Raw genomic sequence first — 22075 nt, forward strand, 5'->3', positions numbered from 1 at the left:
CCAAAACCTGCTCCCCCCGAGGACGCTGGTAGCTCCATGTGCATGCAGGGTCCATGCACGCTCCATGCAGGGTGCACGCTGGCAGCTCCATGTGCATGCAGGCTCCATGCAGGCTCCATGCAGGGTCCATGCAGGGTCAGGGTGCACATTGGCAGCTCTATGTCCATGCAGGGTCCATGCAGGCTCCATGCAGGGTGCACGTTGGCAGCTCCATGTCCATGCGGGGTCCCATGCAGGGTCCATGCAGGGTGCATGTTGGCAGCTCCATGTGCGTGGGTCGCAGCCCAGCCCAGGCGTGCTGTGGTCCTGTCCGTCCTCTTGGTCCCTTTCGTCTGGGTCCCCTGCTGTGCTGGGAGGTGCTGACACCCCCGCCAGCCCCGTGTGTCCCACCTGTCCCCAGAGTGCCGGGAGCTGCTGCTGCAGACAGCGGTGCCCGTCCTGCGGGAGCTGATCGAGAGGGGCGAGGAGGAGGACGCCTGCATCGAGCTGCTCAGCAGCATCCTGGAGGTGCTGTACAGGGCCCAGAAGGTAACGCCCGTCTGCTCTGCCGCTCCTTTGCCCTCCCCAGCTGTCACCTCATTCATCACCTGCCTGAGCCCCTCCGAGTGGGACTGAGCACAAGTCACTGGCCACGGGGTGGCTGGGGCCAGGATGGGACTGTTGGTGCCCCTCCCAGTGAGAACCTGCCCCAAACGGGGCAAAGCCCCTTGGATTTGCCCCTCAGCTGGTGTGTGGTGAGTTCCATCAGTCCCGGCGGTGGGGAAGGGGCCACCAAGCCAAGGACAGCACGGCCCTGGGAAAAAGGGGGTGCACGGCCGTGCCCCTGCTGTCCCCGCTCTGTGGGCACAGGAGGGGGGCACAGGCAGGGACAGGCCGGGGGCACTGCCCCAAGTATGCCTATCCTGCACTGCCCCACGTACGCCTGTCCTGCACTGCCCCACGTACACCTGTCCTGCACTGCCCCACGTACACCTATCCTGCACTGCCCCACGTACGCCTGTCCTGCACTGCCCCACGTACGCCTATCCTGCACTGCCCCACGTACACCTGTCCTGCACTGCCCCACGTACGCCTGTCCTGCACTGCCCCACGTACGCCTGTCCTGCACTGCCCCACGTACACCTGTCCTGCACTGCCCCACGTACGCCTGTCCTGCACTGCCCCAAGTACGCCTGTCCTGCACTGCCCCACGTACACCTATCCTGCACTGCCCCACGTACGCCTGTCCTGCACTGCCCCACGTACGCCTGTCCTGCACTGCCTCACGTACGCCTGTCCTGCACTGCCCCACGTACGCCTGTCCCCGCACTGCCCCACGTACGCCTGTCCTGCACTGCCCCACGTACGCCTGTCCTGCACTGCTCCACGTACGCCTGTCCTGCACTGCCCACAGGACTCTCCCGCGTCATGGGGCACCAAAACCAGAGGCCCTGGTGACCCGTGGGGCTCATGGGGTGTCTGACCGGCACAGCCCTGCTGCGGGGGCCTGGCTGCCCCATGTCACGTGTCCTGGGTGGCCTCCGGTGGGGCAGGGTCCCCCGTGCTGGGCGCCAGCCCCATGTCCCGGTGCTGTGTGTTGCAGCGAGCGGAGCAGCTGCGGGCGCAGCGTGGTGCCGGCGAGGGACGGCACAGGGACCGCGGGGACGCGGAGCTGGTGAGTGCCCCGTGGCGGGTGGGAAGGAGCCGGGTGCCCCTGCGTGTTCGTGACAGGCTTGTCTGCACTGCTGCGGTGACAATCCCTGTGCGGTCACTCGGAGCTGGTGGGGATGCTGCAGTGACAGGGTTGGGCCGGGGAGGGTCGGGGAGGGGGCGGGGGTCTGTGTGGCTCTGGCATGTGGTGACCTGCCCCGCGTCCCTGTCCTGTCCTGCGCTGTCTGCGCGCAGCCCGCAGTCCTGCGCCGCAGCGCTGGTGCCGTGCCGCGGGGCGGTCTGGCGCTGCTCCGGCTCCGCGCAAGGAGCAAGGGGGCTCGTGGCCCTGGGGGCTGCGGGGGCGCCCAGCAGCGTCCGCTCTTGGCAGGAACTCGCTGCTCCCCAGCGCCGGGAGGACAGACCGTGCGTTTGCGGTGCTGGGAGCCCTGTACGAAGGGTCAAGCGCAGCGGTGACAGCCGGTGACCCCCGCAGCGTGACCGGCGGTGATCCGTGCGGGATCCTGCCCCGGTGCTGTGGGTGCTCGGGCTGACATGGGAAGGCTCAGGGCTGTGTGACAGGGCTTGTGGAATTCCGTGGCACTGGGAGCCCGGGCGGGGATGGGAAAGCTTGGAAATTGGGTTGAAATGTCTCCTTTTGGCCTTAACGTTTTGACCTAAAATAGCCCTCAAGGAAAGGATGGTCAGGATGCTCATGGGGGAGGATCCTGCTCCAGTTTCAAGTCATAGGAGCTGAACCCCACCTTTGTCTGCCTCCTGCGGGTGCTGCCAGCCCCAGCTGTCCCGCTGTCCCCAGCTGTCCCGCTGTCCCCAGGGCGGTGTATGAGCCCGAGCAGTGCAGAGCCCCCGAGCCCCATGTCTACAGCGGAGAGCGTCACCTTGCTCAGCTCCAGCGGTGGTGCTGCCACCCCCGCGGTGACAGAACAGGCTGCACCGGCTGTGCTGGTGCGGACAAGTCTTTTGTGCTGTTATTTCACATAAATGATGAATCTTTAGTCAGCTCGTGATTTCCCACCTCCCGAGGCGCCGCGGCCTGTCCCTCCTGGCAGCGTCACCGCACGGACCAGAGCCGCCTGGTCCCCCGGCCGAGGGTCCCGGGCACAGGGCTCGTCCCACGCGGAGCAGAGCTGCTCCCCCTGCGCGGGGCTCCCCGGCTGCCCAGGACCCCGTGTCCCCATCCCGGCTCCTCTGCCAAGAGTCGCTGTGAACACGTCTCCCCCTCCTCGCCTGCCGTTTTTGGTGACCCGCGCTAACCGCGGCAGTGCCGCAGGGCCGATGGTGCTGCCAGGGCCCCAGCCCAGCCTGTCAGCACCCGTGCCGGCGGGGCGGGGGCCACGTGCCAGCGCTGTGCCGCCGGGGCGATGGCCGTGGCTGCGGTGATGGTGCTGCCACCCGTGCCCTCCCGTGGCACCGTGCGGGGTGCTCCGGCTGTGACACCTCGTGCCTTGCAGGTGCAGGTGAAGAAGCACGTCCAGCTGATCCTGGAGCGGCTGCTGCACACTGTCAACCGCAGGCTGATCGTCCTGGAGCGGGAGAATGCGCTGCGGGTGAGTGTCACTGTTACCGTCACCGTCATCGTCACTGCCGCGCGCTGCGCCGAGCCGGGAGCGGGGCTGGAGCCGGGGCGGGCGGGCGGGTGTTTGCGGTGCATGGAGGCCATGTGGGCAGCAGACGGAGGGGTCTGGGCTGTGTTCTCCTGGAAACAAGGGACTGGACCCGGTGAACCGTCACAAATTTACACGCCAAGAGCAGGCGGGGGGATTGTGCCGGGACCCCCACCCCCGGGGGGCAGCAGATCCGAGCGCGGCTCAGCCGCAGCTCCAGGCAGAGCCGCTGCCCCCGTGTGAGGATCCCGCCGTGCAGGAGGGAAGGGGCTGTGGGCACGCCGCGGTGGACGTGGCAGAGCTGGTGCACTGAGGAGTGGTCCCACCGTGTTCGGTGAGCCGGGGGTGGGCAGTGAGGAAACACTGTGCTGCAGGGAAATGCCGTGCCGTGCCAGGGAAGCGCCGTGCTGCAGGGCAACACTGTGCCGTGTCGCAGGGAACCACTGTGCCATGTCGCAGGGAAACGCTGTGCCGTGCCAGGGAAGCGCCGTGCTGCAGGGCAGCACTGTGCCGTGTCGCAGGGAAACGCTGTGCCGTGCCAGGGAAGCGCCGTGCTGCAGGGCAGCACTGTGCCGTGTCGCAGGGAACCACTGTGCCATGTCGCAGGGAAACGCTGTGCTGTGCCACAGGGAAACGCTGTGCCGTGCCAGGGAAGTGCTGTGCCACAGGGAAATGCTGTGCTGTGCCAGGGAAATGCTATGCCGCAGGGAAGCCCGGTGCCATACTGCAGGGAAGAGCCACGCTGCGGGAACACCGCGCCGTGCCACGCCGTGCCTGGGGAGGTGTGGTCATCCGAAGCGGCATCCGAAAGCTCAGCCCTTTGCTTGAGCCCTCCTGGGCCAAGCCTGCAGGTTTGCCATGCTGGATTTGTTCCTGTTACTGACGTCCTGGCTCAAGGGGGCGATGAGGCGGGCAGGACGGCAGCGTTATCCCTCGAGGCTGCCCGGCTCCGTGCGTGTCCCGCCAACGCGCTCCGTTGCCAGCGGAGCTGCCGGTGGGTGCAGTCCCTGGCACGTGCCCGGGCACAGGTGCCTCGTGGCCAGGCCGAGCCGCTGCGCCAGACGTGCCCTGGCCCTGCTGCCGAGGCTGCGCCGCGGGGCTGTGCCGGGCATGGCGAGCTCTCGGTGTTGGGGCGGGATCCGCCTGTGACCCGTTGGGACGCGTGCGGGTGGCGTCTGCGTCGCTGTGCTGCCAGGCTCCGCGCCCACGCTGCTCAGCGCCGGGGGAAGCCAGAGCACAAGGAGCGCCGGCTGTGCTGTGTCTGCCTGTGGCAGCTGCTTTAATGTCACGTTGGCTCCTCCATTTGCGAGTCTCCTGGTTTGGAGGCACCAGAGTGCAGGGCACCAGCTGGCGACGCCATGGCCAAACCTTCCCGTCCTCTGTCCCCCTTGCCGGACCCTGTGGCTGCAATGGTCGTTTGCTGTGGCACGAGGAGGCCGGGCAATGTCCCCTCTCCGAGGCTGGTGGCCCCGCTGGCACAGCCGTGGCAGCTCCTGTGCTGGGAGCCCCGGTGCCCCATGCGTGTGGTGTCTCCCGGTGCCAGGGCCGGGCTCTGGGCACCGCGGGCCCCGGGCACACCGCAGGCTGCGGCGGCCGCGCTGGATGCACCGCGCAGGGTGTGCGCTCGCTGCCTGCTGCTGCAGCTGCTCCCATCCCACACCTCGGCAAAACGAGACTGAATTTCTCTCCTCGGGGCAGCTTTGCAGAGGCTGGAGTATTTGAGCTGCTAATTTCTTTCTCCTGTAATTAGCCAGCGCATCCTGCAGCCAGGGAGGGAGTTTCCAGCCACCGGAGCGGTGGCAAACCCGGCACGGGCTGTGCAGGGCTCGCTCCCGGCATCGGCGCCAGATGCCGGCTGGAAGGACAGCCCTGTCCCCGGACTCCCCAGCCCGCCCACCCACCGGGGCGCTCGGGGTCCGGTCTCTCCCCCAGCCCGGGTCCTGCAGAGACCCCACCACTTCCCGCTGCCTCTGGCTGCCCCCGGTCACCCTGCAGCGGGTGCGGGGACAGGCTGGCCCCAGGGCTGCGGCTGCCATGGGGACACCCGAGGCTGCTCTCGCCGAGGGCTGTGAGCGCCCATGGGCAGGGAAGGGCTGCTGGCCCCCTCCTCATCGAGCCCCTCCCCCAGAACAGAAGTGCACAGCTGGGAGAGGGTGTAACAAAAATAGCGTCTCTGTAGAATTTATTGAATTCTCGCTAATACAGCTGTTGTTCCCCTTGGCTTATTTACACGGGGGCTTCAGAACATCAAACCGACCGGTTAAAAATATAAAAGCTGGTGCTACCCAAACCCTACCGTGAGCGGAGGGAGAGGAGGAGGCGGGCAGGGGGTCAGTGCTGGGACGGGGCCGCGGCGCGGCCGCCTCACAGGAACCAGAAGCACTTGCGCCGGGATTTCTTGGCGTCCAGCTTAGCCGGCAGCTTCGTCACCGGCGACAGGTCCTGCCGGGGCGGCGCGGGCACCGCGGGGGAGCCGGGCGCGGCCGCGGGGGAGCCGGGCGCCGCGCGCGGCTCCATGTGGCTGAGCACGCGCTGGAAGCGGCCCTCCTGCTGCCGGAAGTCGTGCTCCACGCTGCGCAGGGACGAGGGGACAGCTCAGCGGGGTCACCGCGCCCCCGCCACGGCCCCGCGCCGCCCGCGCCCCGGCACAGGCACGGCTGTGACTTTGCCCGTGCTGGGCCGGGAGCCGCCGCGTGCCCTCGCTGGGGACAGGGACGGCCAGGGTCTGTGGGACCCCCGTGGCACCCCAGGGCAGGGCTGCGCATCCCTGGGGACAGGGCATCTCGTCCCACTGCTGCTGCCACCCGTCCTGTGCCCAGCGCTGGCTGCGGTGTCGGGAGGTGGTTCGAGGGCTGTGCCTGTCACACCCTGGTGACGTGAGAGGCTGGGGCCCTGGGTCTGGGGGCGCAAGGGGGGCTGTGTCACCCCCCGGTTTCCTGCCAGTGCCGGAGTCCCGGTGTCCCCGCAGCACCCGTGGCGTGGGCTGGCTGCCGGGGCCACGTGCCGCCTGTGTCCTCACCCGAAAGCACTCCACGTCCCCACACCAGCCACTTCCCATCGCATCAGCGAGGTGCTGCCGCGTGTGCCAGGACCACGCACGTGGCACAGCCGCCTTGCACACAGTGCCCTGCGTGGCATGCTGGCACCTCCTGTCACCTCCCATCACCACCTGCCACCTCCCGCCACCTCACCCTGTGGGGACACTGTCACAGCCATCTCTGGGACAAAGGCCAAGCCCTTAGTGGGGGCAGCATGTGGAGGGACCCGAGTCCCCAGCGCAGACACAGAGCAGGGCTTGGGGACACCGCGGGGTGGGCAGCTCTGCGCCCTCCCTGCGGGTGACCCGGAGGCGGGTGCTGGACGTGCTGCCCTCGAGCCCGGTCCTGCCCCCACTCCCCATGTCCCGTGTCCCACCGGCGCCTCTCCCCGTCACCGGACGCAGCGAAGCCCGGGGGAGCCCCCAGCGGGAGCCTGGCAATGACAGGAGCCACCCCCCCGATGTGACATGTCTCCCCGCTGTGGTGCCGTGCGGAGACAGGCTTGTCAGTCCCAATTAGCGCTGAGCCCCCCGAGCTGCAGCGGGGGTCGTGGTGTCAACAGGCGCAGAACGAGAGAGGGGAGGCGGCAGCGCAGGGTGCAGGGCTGCGAGGGGCTGGTGCGCGGGGCCGGGGCACCCCCAGACCGAGGGGACCGGGGGAGGGGACGAACCTGTCACACAGACACACAACAGCCCAGGGGGCAGCGGCACAACCGCCTGTGCACACACCGCGAGTGCTGCCCAGCGCCAGCCCTGCACGCTGCCCAGCCCTGGTTAACAGCACCAGGAGAACACGCCTGGCCACGCCGCACGCGCGCGGGGCAGCTGAGGGGCTGCGCAGCCGGGGGGCGCGGACACCCCGGATTCCTGCACAGGCAGGGCACCAGGGTCGTGGTGCCTTTCCCCGAGACCAACGGGCAACGAGGAGCGAGGGCAGCAGAGGAGAGCGCCTCATACCCTGCGTGAAGGCTGGAGCTGAGGTCCCCCAGCCCTGTGCCGAGGACAGTGGCACCCACGCCCCCAAACCGGGTGCCCAGGGGTCCCGCCCGCTGGCTGCTGCCGTGCACGGGGCGGCGTCACCGTCCTGCCTGCCGTGGCGCTGGCACGGCAGCTGTGGCTGTGCCCTGCTGCAGCCGGGCTCCCGGCCCCGCCTGGCTCTGAGCGCGGCTCTGAGCGCGCTGCTGCGCGGGAGCAGCCCCGCACGGGCAGCCGAGCCGCCCTGCCCTAGCGCCGCCCGGCTCTGCTCTGGCTCCAGGGCCATCCCCGTCCACCTGCCCTGGCGCAGCACCCACCTGGGGACGGTCCGTCCCGGCTGCTCGGCACCTGCTGCCACAGAGCCCAGGACCAGCGGTCCCGGCCAAAACACGGGAGTGTGTCCCCTGCTCCGCCCTGGCCACAGGTCCCCCTGCGCTGCCGCAGTGCTGGTGAGTGCCTCGTCCCTGGGGCTGCACCTGCATTCCACACCCAAGTGTCTTGGCACAACAGGTGCTGCCGTCTTCCCTCCAGCCCCACGGGATCTCCTGGCAGGCGAGGGGGTCTTGGCAAAGGCCTTTCTCTGGTAAATTGGTACCTACTGGCTGCACCCACAGCCTGGCAGGGTCAGGAGAGGGGGCACAGGGTCAGGAGATCACAGAACCATAGAATCATTTCAGTTGGAAGAGACCCTCAGGGTCATCCAGTCCAACCATAACCCACCCTGTCCCTGCCCCATGTCCTGAGAACCTCATGTCCGTCTGTCCAGCCCTCCAGGGATGGTGACTCCAGCACTGCCCTGGGCAGCCTGTTCAATGCCCCACAGCCCTTTGGGGAAGAAATTGTTCCCAGATCCAACCTCAACCTCCCCTGGCGCAACTCGAGGCCGTTTCCTCTGCTCCTGGCGCTTGTTCCTGGGGAGCAGAGCCCGACCCCCCTGGCTCCAAGCTCCTTTCAGGCAGTTCAGAGATCAGAAGGTCTCCCCTCAGCTCCTGTTCTCCAGCTGATCCCCCAGGTCCCTCAGCCGCTCCATCACACTTGTGCTCCAGCCCCTCACCAGCTCCGTTCCCTTCTCTGCACTCCCTCTAGTACCTCCAGGTCTTTCTAATGATGAGGGGATGGCGACAGGGACAGGAGATGTGGCGCAGGTGGGTCCCCTCCCTCCCCAGCATGGTCCCCAGGACTCGCAAACCACCTCGCAGCCACATCAGCAGCCTGTGGGTGGAGGAGAATGGGGTCCCGCATGTGCGCGGCGGTGCCAGAGCCGGCTCTCACCTGTAGATGATGCAGGCGCAGTCCCGGCAGGTCCCGCAGTTGGCGATGTCCTGTCCTGTCCGGTACGAGTGTCGCCTGCAACAGAGCACAAGTGCCATGAGCCTGGAGACCCTGCGGGTCTGCCTGTACCCCCAGCACCCCCAGGCCCCTCAGCTGCATCCCGGCTTCGTGCTCCAGCAGAGAGAGCCAGGATCCAGCTCCTCTCCCCAGATCCTGCTCCTCTCCTCGGATCCTGCTCCTCTCCCCAGATCCAGCTCCTCTCCCCAGATCCTGCTCCTCTCCCCAGATTCTGCTCCTCTCCCCAGATCCAGCTCCTCTCCCCAGATCCAGCTCCTCTCCCCAGATCCTGCTCCTCTCCCCAGATTCTGCTCCTCTCCCCAGATCCAGCTCCTCTCCCCAGATCCAGCTCCTCTCCCCAGATCCTGCTCCTCTCCCCAGATTCTGCTCCTCTCCCCGGATCCTGCTCCTCTCCCCGGATCCAGCTCCTCTCCCCAGATCCAGCTCCTCTCCCCGGATCCAGCTCCTGTCCCCGGATCCAGCTCCTCTCCCCAGATTCTGCTCCTCTCCCCGGATCCTGCTCCTGTCCCCGGATCCAGCTCCTCTCCCCAGATCCAGCTCCTCTCCCCACATCCAGCTCCTCTCCCCGGATCCAGCTCCTCTCCCCAGATCCAGCTCCTCTCCCCGGATCCAGCTCCTCTCCCCAGATCCAGCTCCTCTCCCCACATCCAGCTCCTCTCCCCAGATCCTGCTCCTCTCCCCGGATCCAGCTCCTCTCCCCGGATCCAGCTCCTCTCCCCAGATCCAGCTCCTCTCCCCGGATCCAGCTCCTGTCCCCGGATCCAGCTCCTCTCCTCGGATCCAGCTCCTCTCCCCAGATCCTGCTCCTGTCCCAGGATCCAGCTCCTCTCCCGGATCCAGCTCCTCTCCCCAGATCCAGCTCCTCTCCCCAGATCCTGCTCCTCTCCCCAGATCCAGCTCCTCTCCCGGATCCAGCTCCTCTCCCCAGATCCAGCTCCTCTCCCGGATCCAGCTCCTCTCCCCAGATCCTGCTCCTCTCCCCGGATCCAGCTCCTCTCCCGGATCCAGCTCCTCTCCCCGGATCCAGCTCCTCTCCCCAGATCCAGCTCCTGTCCCCGGATCCAGCTCCTCTTCCCGGATCCAGCTCCTCTCCCCGGATCCAGCTCCTGTCCCCAGATCCAGCTCCTGTCCCCAGATCCAGCTCCTCTCCCGGATCCAGCTCCTCTTCCCGGATCCAGCTCCTCTCCCCAAATCCAGCTCCTGTCCCCGGATCCTGCTCCTCTTCCCGGATCCAGCTCCTCTCCCCGGATCCAGCTCCTCTCCCCAGATCCAGCTCCTCTCCCCAGATCCTGCTCCTCTCCCCGGATCCAGCTCCTCTCCCCGGATCCAGCTCCTCTTCCCGGATCCAGCTCCTCTCCCCGGATCCAGCTCCTCTCCCCGGATCCTGCTCCTCTCCCCGGATCCTGCTCCTCTCCCCAGATCCAGCTCCTCTCCCCGGATCCAGCTCCTCTCCCCGGATCCAGCTCCCCGGTGCGGTGCCGGTTGGTGCCGGGTCAAGCGTGGCGCCTCTCGGCTCCGCAGATTCCGCAGCTGGTTGCAAAGCAGACACAGGCGCAGCCAAAGCCCCAGACCCTTCCCGCCTCCTCTCATCTGCACCCAGAGCTGTTCCTCCTGCCCGCGGCCACCCTGGGTCACCAGCCATCTCCCCACACGGTGCCACAGGACAGCGGGACCGTGGGCGGCACAAGGCCCGTGCGCGGCCCAGGCAGCAGTGCCCGACAGATGGGCAAGGGAGATGGGCCAGACTAATCTCCAGCCTACGCCAAACTCGGGATTTATCTCTTTTTGATGCTCTCACATCAGAGAAGCATCCTGTGCCAAGGAAGGTGCATGGGACGCCAGCTGACGAGCCCCAAAGCCCAGCTCAAGCCCAAAGCAGTCCTCCCCGCAGAGCTCTACAGAAGCGGGTATCTGCACCTCAAACAGTGCCGCGACGTGTCTCTCGGTGTCCCCACGGGCTGCCCGCGGCACGTCCCAGCTCCTGCCACGCTGGGAGTGCCGCACGTCCCCGGCTGCAGCCCCTGACGCCGGGACGGGCAGCAAACCTCCGGCAGCTGCAGCGCCAGCCCGGCGCTCCCGAGCTGGCAGCCCCTGTGCCGCGGCCGGCCCAGCTCCCGCTGCCGGCACAGAGCCACCAGCTCCGGGAAAACGGTCCCAGCGCCTCTCCCTGCTCAGCAGCCTCTGACCTGACTTGTGCCTCTGCAGCCCCCCGGGTACCGGGGCTGTGCGGGGCTGTGCCGAGGAGCCCCCGCAGCCCCCGGCACCACGGCAGTGCCGGCGGGCGCTCCCCGGTGGTGCCCGACGCTGGTTGCTCTCGGAGCTGCACACAAGGGCCCTGTGAGACACTTTTGGGCGCCTTGCAGCCCCCGTCTCTGTTCCCTCTCGGGCCAAGCAGGCTGCTCTCCTGGGGCCGCTGAGCAGGCACCCCCGTGCCCCACATAGCAGTCACATTTTCCTGCTTAAATCTTTCCCTGTTACTTGACCTTGATCACGATTGTTCTCAGCCCTTGGAAACTAGGTCTTTTAATGCACCAAATTACGTATTACAATTGGGATTATACTCCCAGCACATAAATTAGATCATGATACCTTTTATATATAGAGAGAAGGGAGATAAATACGCGTGTGTGCGGGTATCTGGTGCTGTAGGAGCTGTGCATGTCTAGCAGGATGAGCTCTGGCGCTCGGGTGGGTGTTCGGTGGGGGCTGTTGCTGGCAGCAGACGCCGGGACCCTGTGAGGACACGTTGCACCGTGAGCGGTGTCGGGGCTGGCAGCACCGCGCTGGTGCACAGCGGGTGCCCCGGAGCCGCCGCGCGGCTGCAAGACGCTGACCCGCGGCAAACGAGGCCGCGCTGTTCCGCAGCACCAGGACACGCGGATAATTCTTGATGTGATTTCCTATCCCATCCCTTATGTCTCCGGGCACCTTGTTTGCTCATTTGACTGCAACAGTATATGGAGCTGGGATCTTAATTAATCTGCCTGCAGTGAAGCTAAAGCCGCTCCGGAGCAGACAAGCTCAGTCCTGACCAGGGGAGCACCCTGCGCCCCCGCGGGCCCCGCTCGGCAGGTGCCCCCGCAGGGCAGCAAACGTCAGTCCCGGCCCCGGCACTGCTCTCGGCTCCCGTTGCAGCGGCAGCAGCACCGCGGTGCTTGCCCACCAGCAATGCTTTGCCAGCTCTCTGTTCTGCTAAGCCCGGCGGGCGCAGGAACACAAGTGGGTGCTGCACCCCGGGGCGCCGGGCTGCGCCGGGCTGCTGGTGCTGCCCCTGTGCCCAGGAGAACGGGACCCGGCCCTGAACACGCTCTCCGGGAGAGCCCGGCTGTGCCGCGCCGGGCAGCAGCGGCCGGGGAAGGAACAGAGGCGAGCGGGACGCGGGCACGCAGGGCACCGGGAAGGGCCGTGGGAGCCGGTGCCCCAGGGCTGCCGGTGGCTCCGGCTGTGCCGCACACACGGGCTGTGCCCGTGGCTGGGCAGCCTGTGCCGGGGGGACCGCGGTGCTGCCCGCCCTGCTGGAACACCTCGTGGGCTCACACGCTCTCGGTCACCTTTATCATCCCTAATTGGAAGGGAGTACTTAGCAGTCATTTGTTTTAGATAAAACAAACACGTGCACAGGCACCGGGTCAGGACTACCCAGTGCCGCCCATCTGGCAAGTCCAGATATCCCCCGCATGCCACCCCATGTCCCCAAAACCAAACCAGACACCAACACCACTGTGGCACGCGCCAAGTTCGGTGTTCCAGCAGGGTGGGGCCCCCTCAGTCTGTGAGGCCAAACTAACGAGCTGCCAGTCTAACGAGCACTCCTGTCCCGGTGCCCAGGGCTCTGCCCACAGGGCAAGGGATGCTCCACGTCACCTCTGTCTAGGACCAGGGACTCCGGTGGCCCCGTCCCCCCAGCGCCGCTCTGGGAGGGCAGGGGCAGCTCTGCCGGTGCCTCAGTTACAGCCAACGTGGGCACAGCAGCTGCACCGGAGCCGGGCAGGGGCCCAGCGCCTGTTGTCCTCTGGCCTGCACCCCTGCACCTTCCCCAGGCACTGGGGGGGCGCCCCGGGCACAAGCAGGACAAGCCGGGGCGGGTGAGGCGTTGCACCGAGACACGGTGCCACACGCATGGACGGTGGCTCCTGGCACCCAGGGGCAGCAGCACCCAAATCTCTGGCAGGGCCCCCCCCCGTTTTCCATCTGCCCCCCCAAACATCAGCGTCCCCGGTCCCCTGCTCACCCGTCCCGCTGGGCCTCCTTCTTCTCCAGGTCCTGGATGACGTCCAGCAGCACGCGGATGGTTTGCTGGCTGGTCTCCAGCACCCCTTCCAGGGACTGCAGCTGGGACTGCAGCTCCCCCTGCGCCCCGGGCCCCCGCGGGGCCTCTCCCTGAGATGTCTGGGCATCCTCGTCCCCCGCCGGTGGTCCCTTGGCTGCCACCACCAGCTGCAGCAGGTCCTGGACGTGGCGCAGCGTCTCCGACTGCTCGGCGGTGAGGCAGGGCTGCCCGTGCCGGGGCGTCTCCGGTGCCCACCCGGCCGGGTGCGTCCCCCCGCCAGGACCCGGTGGGGCTGGGGGCAGCGGCTCCCTGGGCCCCTCCAGTCCTGCGCGGCCGAGCCCGGGCTTGGCGGCACGGAGCTGGCTGCAGGCGCCGCGGGGATCCCGGCAGCCGAGCGCAACTGGTGTCTTCTCCGGCGTGGCGGTGGCAGAGCCGTGCCAGCCCGGTGCTGGTGGCGTGGGGGCTGGCGAGGTGCAGCAGGGCCCCCCCCGGGGCGTGCCGCAGAGCTGGTGCTGGGGTGGCGGGGTGCCCTGAGCTGGCTGGCGGAGGCCGTGGGTGTCCGTGGCGGGGCCGGGCGGCCGGCGCGGCGGCGAGGGCTGGGGCGGCGGGCGCCCGCGGGGCAGGATCCGCTCTGAGTCGCTGCGGCCAAGCCCCCGCGGCCGGGCGGTCGGCTGGGGCTGAGCGCAGGGCACCGAGGCCGGGCGCGGGGGGGCCCGGTGGCTGCCCCCGGGGTTCGCCCGGAGCCGGGCGCAGACGGCGGGTGGCGGGCATGGCTCTGGGGAGCAGCTTTGCGCCGGGGGGGTGCAGCGGGCAGCGGGGCACCCGTCCGTGCCCGGATAGGGGGGACAGGGATCCCTGGGCGGTGGCAGGCAGCGCGCTGCGCTGCGCTGGGCTGCGGCGTGATCACGGGCAAGAAGGCTGCCGGGCGGCTGTGGGGGCACAGTGAGGCCGGTGCCGGTGGGCACAGCCCTCCCTGGGCACCGGGCACTCCCCAGGGCAGCCAGCAGCACCGCATCCCTGGCCACGTCGCAGGCGCTGCTGCTGCGGGGCTGGGGGGCCAGGAAGGGCTTCTGGAGGCTGGGGGAGGTCTGGATGGCAGTGCTCATGCAGGCCTTCCTGGGCATGGGCAGCGTCAGCGAGCCCGGCTGCGCCTGGGGCCAGCTGCGCCGCGAGGCACGGAGAGCCGCCGGCTCAGGGGCGTCCCTGGGGGGCGGCGAGGCACGTGGGGTGTTGGGGCTGGGGGCGGCCGCGGGCCCCTCGCCGCCCTCCACCAGGTCCTTGAAACGGACCTGCTGCGTGCGGTTGCGCCGGCGCCGGAGGCGGCTCTCGATGTCGGGCGAGTCGCGGTTGAGCAGCACCGAGCGCACCGTCATGGCTTTCTCCTGGCCGCCTTCGCCGGCGGGGACCGGGCTGGGCCGCGGCTCGCGGCTCACCATGGCTCAGGGCCCCGGGGCCGCTGCCCTGCGGCCAGGTGCTGTGGCAGGGCAGGGGGGCCGGGCGCCGGTGGCCGGAGCCCAGGGCTGCGCCCGTCCCCGGAGCTGTCCAGGGCAGCGGGCGGCCTCATCCCGCGCCGCCGCGGAGAGGGGACGCTGCGCGGGGGGGCGAGGGGCCGCCGGGCATGCTGCCACCGCCCGGCCCTACAGCCCCCGGCTCGCTGCCCCCGCAGCCCTGCCCGCTGCTGGGCCCCCCCACTGGCGCCGGCTGCCCATGGTCTGTCTGCTCAGCGTCGCCCGCCGCGGGCGGCCCACGGCACCAGGCGCTGGCTGTGCCTGCCCATGGCTCCTGGCACCTGCAGGGACACAGAGAGCAGTGTCAGCCCCGGCCCCCCATCGCAGCGTTTCCCCCCTGAATCCCCCCTCAGCATCCCCCGCGCAGTGTCCCCCTCGGCGTCCCCACGCGCCCGCTGCCCCGCTGGCCTGTGCCGCGCTGCCAGCCCCGCCATCACCAAACGCGAAGAGACAAGCTTTGATCTCTGGCGCTGCATCTTCAGCACAAAGAGATGGAAAAAAAAGAAACCCCTTTAGCATAAACACGTTACAAGTTCACAGCTCAAACCAAGCAGAAGCAGCTGTTAAAAATAGCGGGTCCGGCCGGGGCGGTGCGCGCAGCGGGGGCAGAGCGGGGCGGCGGGGCTGCGCGCGGGACGGGGCGCTCGGGGCACCGGCTCTGCGGGGGCTGGACAGCGCACGGGGCTCCCAACCTGCGTGGGGCACGGCTGGGGTGGGCACAGGGGACCCGTCATACGTGGGATGTGGCCAGACTGGGTACAGGGGACATGTCCTGAGCGGGGCACGGCTGGGGTGGGCACAGGGGACCCGTCATACGTGGGATGTGGCCAGACTGGGTACAGGGGACATGTCCTGAGCGGGGCACGGCTGGGGTGGGCACAGGGGACCCGTCGTACGTGGGACATGGCCAGACTGGGTACAGGGGACATGTCCTGAGCGGGGCACGGCTGGGGTGGGCACAGGGGACCCGTCATACGTGGGATGTGGCCAGACTGGGTACAGGGGACATGTCCTGAGCGGGGCACGGCTGGGGTGGGCACGCGGGACCCCCCTGGGGGTGCGGCAGGGCTGGTGGGGCTGCAGACACGGTGGACCAGCGCCGTGGGGAGACCGTGGCACAAGGACACTGAGCCACTTCGGGTGCGTGAGAACCAGCTGGGAGGGAGAACAGACACGGTGACTTCGGTGAGATGGTGATCGCTCCCTCCACCGCCCCGGAGAAGGGCGACTGCCGGGCTCTCTCCAGCGCTCGGCCCCGGCTTTGCCACAGGGCTGTGGTTGGGAAGGCTGCTGCCCCGGCACACCACACCGCCCTGGCCTGTCGCACCGCGGAGCACGGGGTGCACACAGGAGCCCTGCTGGGATGCCCCCAAGGTGCAGCAGAGCCTGAGCGCTCATTTTAGGAAGCGGTGCAGGGACAGGGCAGGTGACACGGGGTGCCCGGTGGGCAGCAGCGCTGCTTCGCGCGGCGGTTCGGTCTCACAGCGTTCAACAGCTGCAGACACCCAGAGGTACCTGTGACACGGGTGAGGAGCAGAGCAACGTGGGGCTCCCCATGGCGTGGGCTCAGCCCTCACATCGTGGACTCACCCCTTGCCCCACGGACTGACCCCTCGCGCTACGGACTCAGCCTTTGCACCACGCCACTGCCCGCATCTCGCAGCCCCGCAGCACAGCCCCTGCTCCCCGGTGCCCCCGCACCCCGCTGGGCACACGGAGCGGAGCCTGCTCGCCCCGCAGCCCTCCTGCCCTCTGCGCGGACAGACACACGGCCCCAGCTGGCTTCCCTGGCCCCCTCGCCTCACTCCACCTATAAGGAACCTGCTGAATCAGCACAGCACCCGCAGTCACCCTGCGCTGCCGAGGAGCAAAGGTCCCGAGCACTGACCGTGCCGGTGCCCGGCACCAGCCCAGCGGAGCGCGGGTGACGCAGCCCCCAGCCCCTGACCCAGCACCCCCGGCGCTAGTCAGGATGCTGCTCCACGCACCAGCCAGCCGCCCAGCACCTCCCTCCCGAGCCTGGAGCCGTGCCCAGACAGCGGGAGATGCTTGTGAGGCAGGACGCGCCGGAGACGCGGCGCAGGGACGGCCACCTCGTTAGTATGGACAGCAACAGGCGGCGGAGCGAGCTCCAGGACGGAGCCAGCGCCTGCCCCGTGCTGCTGCAGCCTGGGCAGCCCTGCAGGACGGGGCAGAGCCCAGGGGACAGCGAGGGGCTGCGGGGACGGCCCGGCCCCAGGCCCGGCCATGGCCGCAGCGTCACCTCTCCCGCTCACGCTGCAGCGACGGCCGGTGCCGGGGCTCAGCATCCCTGGCGAGGGCACCGTGCCCAGTGGCAGAGGGGACATGGCTGTCACCCCTCCATGCCAGACTGACCCCCTGAGCACGGCCTGGGACAGCGCAGCAGGCTGAGTGCTGCCGGAGGGCAGCCGGCATGCGGCCAGCCTGTTCCAGAGGTTTCCTCAACGGGAGCACTAATGGGCACACGGTTCCAGGAGCCGCTCCAGCAACTGCGCACGAGGCAGGAGCCCCCCTGGCACAACCCGAGCACAGACACGGCCCCACAAGGCGATGGGGACCCCACCGAGGCACGGCTGGCGGCACAGCGAGACGCTGCCACGCAGCGAACACGGCGCTGTCGGTCAGTGGGGCCTCCGCCGAGGCGCCCGTGCCTGCGAACCGCGCCGCTGGAGAGATCGGAGACGAGCCACGAGGACACAGAGAAGGGCTATAGATTATACAGCTACGAACAGCTCTGAGGATGTCAGACACCGAGAGCTGGGACCTTCCCCTCGTCCCTCTGCGGATGCCTTTTGGCACGGTTGGATTTGTGCCGAATTTGGGCGGTTTGCAGCGTGCCGGTACCTCGGAGTGCTGATGCCGAGTTCTGCTGCAGGACGGAGCCAGGAACGTGCAGCCCAGCGCCGTGGAACCTGATGGGCCCTACTGCAGTGAATCCTCGAGCATATTCACTGGGAGATGGCTCTCGGCCCCTGTTCCCGGGGCCACGCACTCACCCACAGCCCACACGTGTTTGGCCACCCCACCAATGTACCACGTGTCCGGCGCACAGCTCCGGTCCCTCGCGGCTGCCGTGGCTCCTTTCCCGGGGGACAGCGGGGACAAGGCGTGCAGGGAGGGCACGGCTAAAGACCTGTCCTGGCTGCCGTGCCGTGGCTGATGCTGGTCCCCAGGCGCCCTGCGCCCGTGCTCTCAGGACAGCTTCACCGGCCGGGGGACACGGCTGCCAGCCCCAGGCGGCCGGGGGACCGGGCTGGGAGCGTGACAGTCGCAGCACGCGCCAGCCACCCCAGCCAGGACGGGGCCCGGGAGAACACGGCTGATCAAACCCGTTTGCTGTCTGGTTTGATGAGTTTCCAAGTTTGGTTGATGAAGGTAAAAGCCCCGATGGAGCAGACTCAGATTTCTGAGAGGCATTTGACATTTCGACAAAGCAAGCGGAATAATATGAAAGCAACGTGGCACGCATTAGACGGATTAAAGACGCCTAACCAGCACGTCTCAAGACATAACCATCCGGCGACCGTCAGCAACGAGCCACGCTCCGGCCCGGGTCCCGCGCAGCCGCCGGCTCTCACCGGCACCGAGACAACGCGCGGATCATCCCCAGCCGAGAGGGGCGAGGCAGGAAAGGGCGAAGGGAGAGGCAGGAGAGGAGCGGGGAGCGGAGCCGTGCAGGAGGGGTCTCTGCTGCGGGGGCCTTGGGCGGCAAAACACTGAAAACCGGGGCTCAGCACAGTCAGGAGTGACTTAAAACGTGGGGCCAGCCAGCGCTCCAGCAGCTCGAAAGGATTCGCACGGCGGCCGATCCTCCGTCTTGGCAATTTTTTAAGGTCTGAGTGTTTTTGTCCTGCAGTTCTCGTGAATGAGGTGAGGCAGCAGGTCACATCAGATGATGAACGGATGAAACCAGGCGATGCCACTCTAATGCAATAGATGACACAGGTGCTTCAACGACGGGCTCTCGGTCCGGCTGCGAGTGACGTCTCTGCTGAACAAGCCCAGGAACTGCCAGGGACGGTTTCCTACGACCTGCCCATGGGCAGCGCTGCACGTCGGGTGCCAGCGCCCACGCAGTCCTCAGATTGTCCTCGCTGCCCGCAGACATCAAACGCTCCTCAGAACCAGGGGCTGTGTGAGCAGGGCCGGGGCTCCGCGCCCCGCGTCAGCCCGGCTGCCATCCCGGCCCTTCAGGTCCGTGAACCTGCCGTGACACTTGGGATGGTGGGTCCGAACCCCGGTCCTCACCACCCTGTGCTCTGCGGTGCCGTCAGCTCCCGCTGCCGCTGCAGCAGGCTTGTGGGTCCCCTGGGAGAGCCAGTGGCTCTGCGACTGGGGCACCCGATGGTGAATTTTGTGAGACAGAGACCCTAAATCTTCTGGGTTTGTATCTTGAGATTCGCGTCTCCGGGGCTGCAGGAGCTCAGAGGAACGGAGCCCTGCGGGGCGCAGGGGAAGCCTCCAGCTGCCTCCTCCTCCGGGGCAGCAGGGCCCAGCTCAGCCATTCCTCCCGGCTCGGGCTCGGGAGGGACCAGGAGGCTGCTGGGCACAGCCGCCGCGGCCACCGAGCAGCAGGGCCAGGGCCACCGAGGGACAGCCCAGCTGCCCCGCAGCCACCAGCAGTCCTGCCCGCCCCCGGCCACCCATCCTCCACCTCGCCTTCCTGGCAATGTCTGTGGCAGAGGGAGAACCAGAGCAGACACATAAATCTTCTCCTCAAGACGCAGGAAGCTGAGAGATTAGATTTATGAGGAGGAAGTCATATTCTCCGGGAACGGCAGAAGAGAACAGCTAATTACCCAGCTCCACTCGCTGGGTACAACGGCTCCTCCTGGGACAAGACCTTTGCTTCTCCCGGTCCCTGGGAGGGCCAGGGGTGCAGTGGCACTGGAGGATGAGGCGTTCGCTCTCGGCCGAGCGCCAGCAGGAGCCGGGCTCAGGACACGGCCCTCAGCAGCAGAGCTTAATCCCGCTTTGGCTCCGAAAGGGCTCGATGTGTTTGTACTCGGATTGGAGCATCTGTGGGACCTGCGGTTGGAGGACTAAGAGCATCTCCTCGGGCAGCGAGCAAACCCAAATCTGGTTCCTCGCTGTGGAAGCCCCACCACGAAGCCAGCTCGTGGCCTGCCCTCGTGGTTCTCTTGGAGGCTGTTCCAGCGCCCGGCGGCTCGCAGACCTTCTCATTTCCTGCGGGCACTTAATCACGGCCAGTCACACCGCCGGTGCTCGCGCCAGCACCGCGCTCCCGCCGAGCGCTCCGCTCCCCGCTCCGCGTCCTCGTGCACTCACGGACAGGACGAACGTTCTCCGTACGGCCACGCTCTGCAGGACGCAGCAAAGCCCGCTCTGCCAGGATCCCCAGGGACAGCTCCTTGTGTCCCCGTGGCCCCCGCAGCCTCCTCCACACCCGCAGCACTTGAACCTCCTCCCTGCCAGAGGGTTCGGGTCCTCGTGCTCTGCAGACACCGGGCTCTGCTGCAGACAGCGCGCTGGCCCGGCTGAGGCACGGGTACGGCCCCTGTGCCGGGCAGTGTCCGGGGTGCCCCCCGCCCTGCAGCACCCCGGCACCATTGCCAGGGCCTCCAGGGAGTCACCGACTCCCGCTCCTCCCTGCGCCAGCCGGGGCTGGTGCAAGCAGCAGCTCGCGTGAGCCGAGGGATCCGCGCGTCGCTATTCAGGTCACTGGCTGAAGCGCTCTGCAGAACGTTAGTGACTCCCCGCCACGCGGCCCAGGAGACGGCTCTGGGCACCCGCTGGAGCCGGGATCCCGTCACCCCATCCCCGCAGTGCCAGCGCCCCCGGGCACCCTGCGGCACCTCTCGGGGGCTGCATGAGGCTCCCGGCCGCCCTTGCCATGCACCACGGCGGATGCCCCACGGAAGGGATCCCAGCAACGAGGGACAGAGCAGCAAGCTCCTCCTCCCACCACACAGAGGTTGTGGACTTGCGCTCGCATCGCTCTGTCAGCTACAGATACGCTGGTACTGTCAGACGGAGACTCGATGTGGTCAGGAGACACAGCCAAGCACAAAGCTCCAGAAACCTGCAGAAGGCAAATATTCCTCTGTCTCCCGTGGACGCTAATAGGGCTGTCATGGCAGTCGTGTCTCTGTTCTTGGTGCTGCCCGCGTGCTCCCCCCTCTCCTTGCCCGCACAGGAGCACTGGTGTCACCATTTCAAAGGGCACCTGAAGAGGCAGGGTGACCTGTGCACAGGAACACGGGCAGACCGTGGCACGCAGCCCGGATGGAGCAGGACGAGGTCAGAGGACCCACGTCCTCCCTCAGCCACCCCCGCGGAGGAGCCGGTGGGCGTCCTTGGCACCGCGGCTCAGCACCTTTCCCAGGGGCTACCAGAGGGGCCACCGCGGGAGGAGCAAACGCCCTGTCTGGCTGCTTCCTTCCCGGCAAACGTGACGTGGGCGCTGTCACATTCCTCCGTGTCCCAAACGCCTTGCGTGGCCGCACGGATGTGAGACCCAGCGCAGAGAGTGGCAGAGCTCGGCCGGTGCCCAGCACCAAAGCATGCAGGCTCTGCTGGCGCCTCTGACACGCTGCTCCTGCAGGGCTGACAGGGCAGGGGGAGCAGGACACGGCCCAAAGGCTTTGGTCACTGGACCTGCGGCTCATCACAAGTGTTCCCGCAGCCCCGCGCTCCCCGGTGAGGAATGCTGCACCTGGACAGGAACGCTGCACCCCTCGGGGAAGGCGCTTGCGCCCATCTGGAGCCAAACGGCCCCAGCGAGCGGAGCAGCCGGCGGGCCCGGGGAGCCCTGGCAGACTGGGACTCCGTGTGCTCCTCCACACACCAGAAATGTCGTTAGGAAGCCACAAGCTGTCCAAAAAGCACAGTATGGAGAAAGCTGGAAAGGCTTCGCTGCCCAGCAGCTGACGGAGGCGACGGCAGCATCGCGGCTGACCCTGTGTGCAGCAGTGCGGGCGCAGTGTCCCCCGCAGCCCCGTCCCATCCCCCGGGAACCCACGTCCCATCGCGCTCGCCCGGCGCAGCGGCCGCTGCGGCTGCAGCCTCCCGGCACAGGTAGGGACAACGCCATCTCAGAATACCAATTCCTGCCTTTAAGTGGATTCCCGGTGCCACCGAGCAGCCACCCCCTCCCCCTGTACGAGCTTTAGACAACACTGGCTTCTGGGGGAATTTAGGAATTAGCAAGTGTCTTTCTTCGCTGTGTGCCTCGGTTTCCCCACCAACTAGACAGCCGGGATGACACAGACCATCCTTGTAAACACGTAAGAGAGACTCCGTCCAAAAGCACCAGTCAGGACTGAGACAGCATTGTTACTACAGAAGGGAATAGACCCGCTAATTATTTGTGGCCTCTGGATGCTACCACACTATTAAATAGTGATAGTAATTACAATTCATGAAGAAGATAACCTCAGTCTAAAGGAGCTTCTGCATTTAAATCCTCTCCACTCCTCGGAGTGCACGGGAAGGACCAAACGGTTCCTGCAGAGCAGACGTGCTGGGGCAGGACAGCAGGAGCGCAGCCGGCGGTCCCCAGCAGCCCTGCCCCGCGGCTGGCCCAAGGGCTCACCGCTGTGCCCAGGGAGGTGACGAGTGAGGACACTGCCCGAGTACAAGCTGGCGAGGTTGCTCCGTGCCTCGGAGAGCAGCCCGGCCGACACCGCTGTCCCCATCGGGC

The 22075-nt window shown here is 67.7% G+C and overlaps 2 protein-coding genes across 2 annotated transcripts in view; one reads left to right on the forward strand and one right to left on the reverse strand.

Annotated features, from left to right (window-relative positions):
* LOC308040078 (dedicator of cytokinesis protein 2-like) overlaps positions 1-22075 on the forward strand; it is a gene marked incomplete at both ends in the record, with an annotated part of 67270 nt that overhangs the window by 29117 nt on the left and 16078 nt on the right. Inside the window, 3 exons of the mRNA XM_080343888.1 lie at positions 401-528; positions 1583-1654; positions 3099-3194. Of these exons, the coding sequence (XP_080200014.1) occupies positions 401-528; positions 1583-1654; positions 3099-3194 (296 nt within the window). The remainder of the gene's footprint in view (positions 1-400; positions 529-1582; positions 1655-3098; positions 3195-22075) is intronic.
* On the reverse strand, positions 5423-14521 carry LOC308039936 (uncharacterized protein). Its single transcript, XM_080343693.1, has 3 exons — positions 12845-14521; positions 8536-8610; positions 5423-5823 (listed from the first exon to the last, which is right to left on the reverse strand). The coding sequence occupies exons 1-3, from the start codon at positions 14317-14319 to the stop codon at positions 5616-5618; spliced, it is 1758 nt and encodes a 585-aa protein (XP_080199819.1). The 5' UTR covers positions 14320-14521; the 3' UTR covers positions 5423-5615.

Source organism: Nesoenas mayeri (genome assembly GCF_963082525.1).
Source record: "Nesoenas mayeri genome assembly, chromosome: 4".
NCBI lineage: Eukaryota > Metazoa > Chordata > Aves > Columbiformes > Columbidae > Nesoenas > Nesoenas mayeri.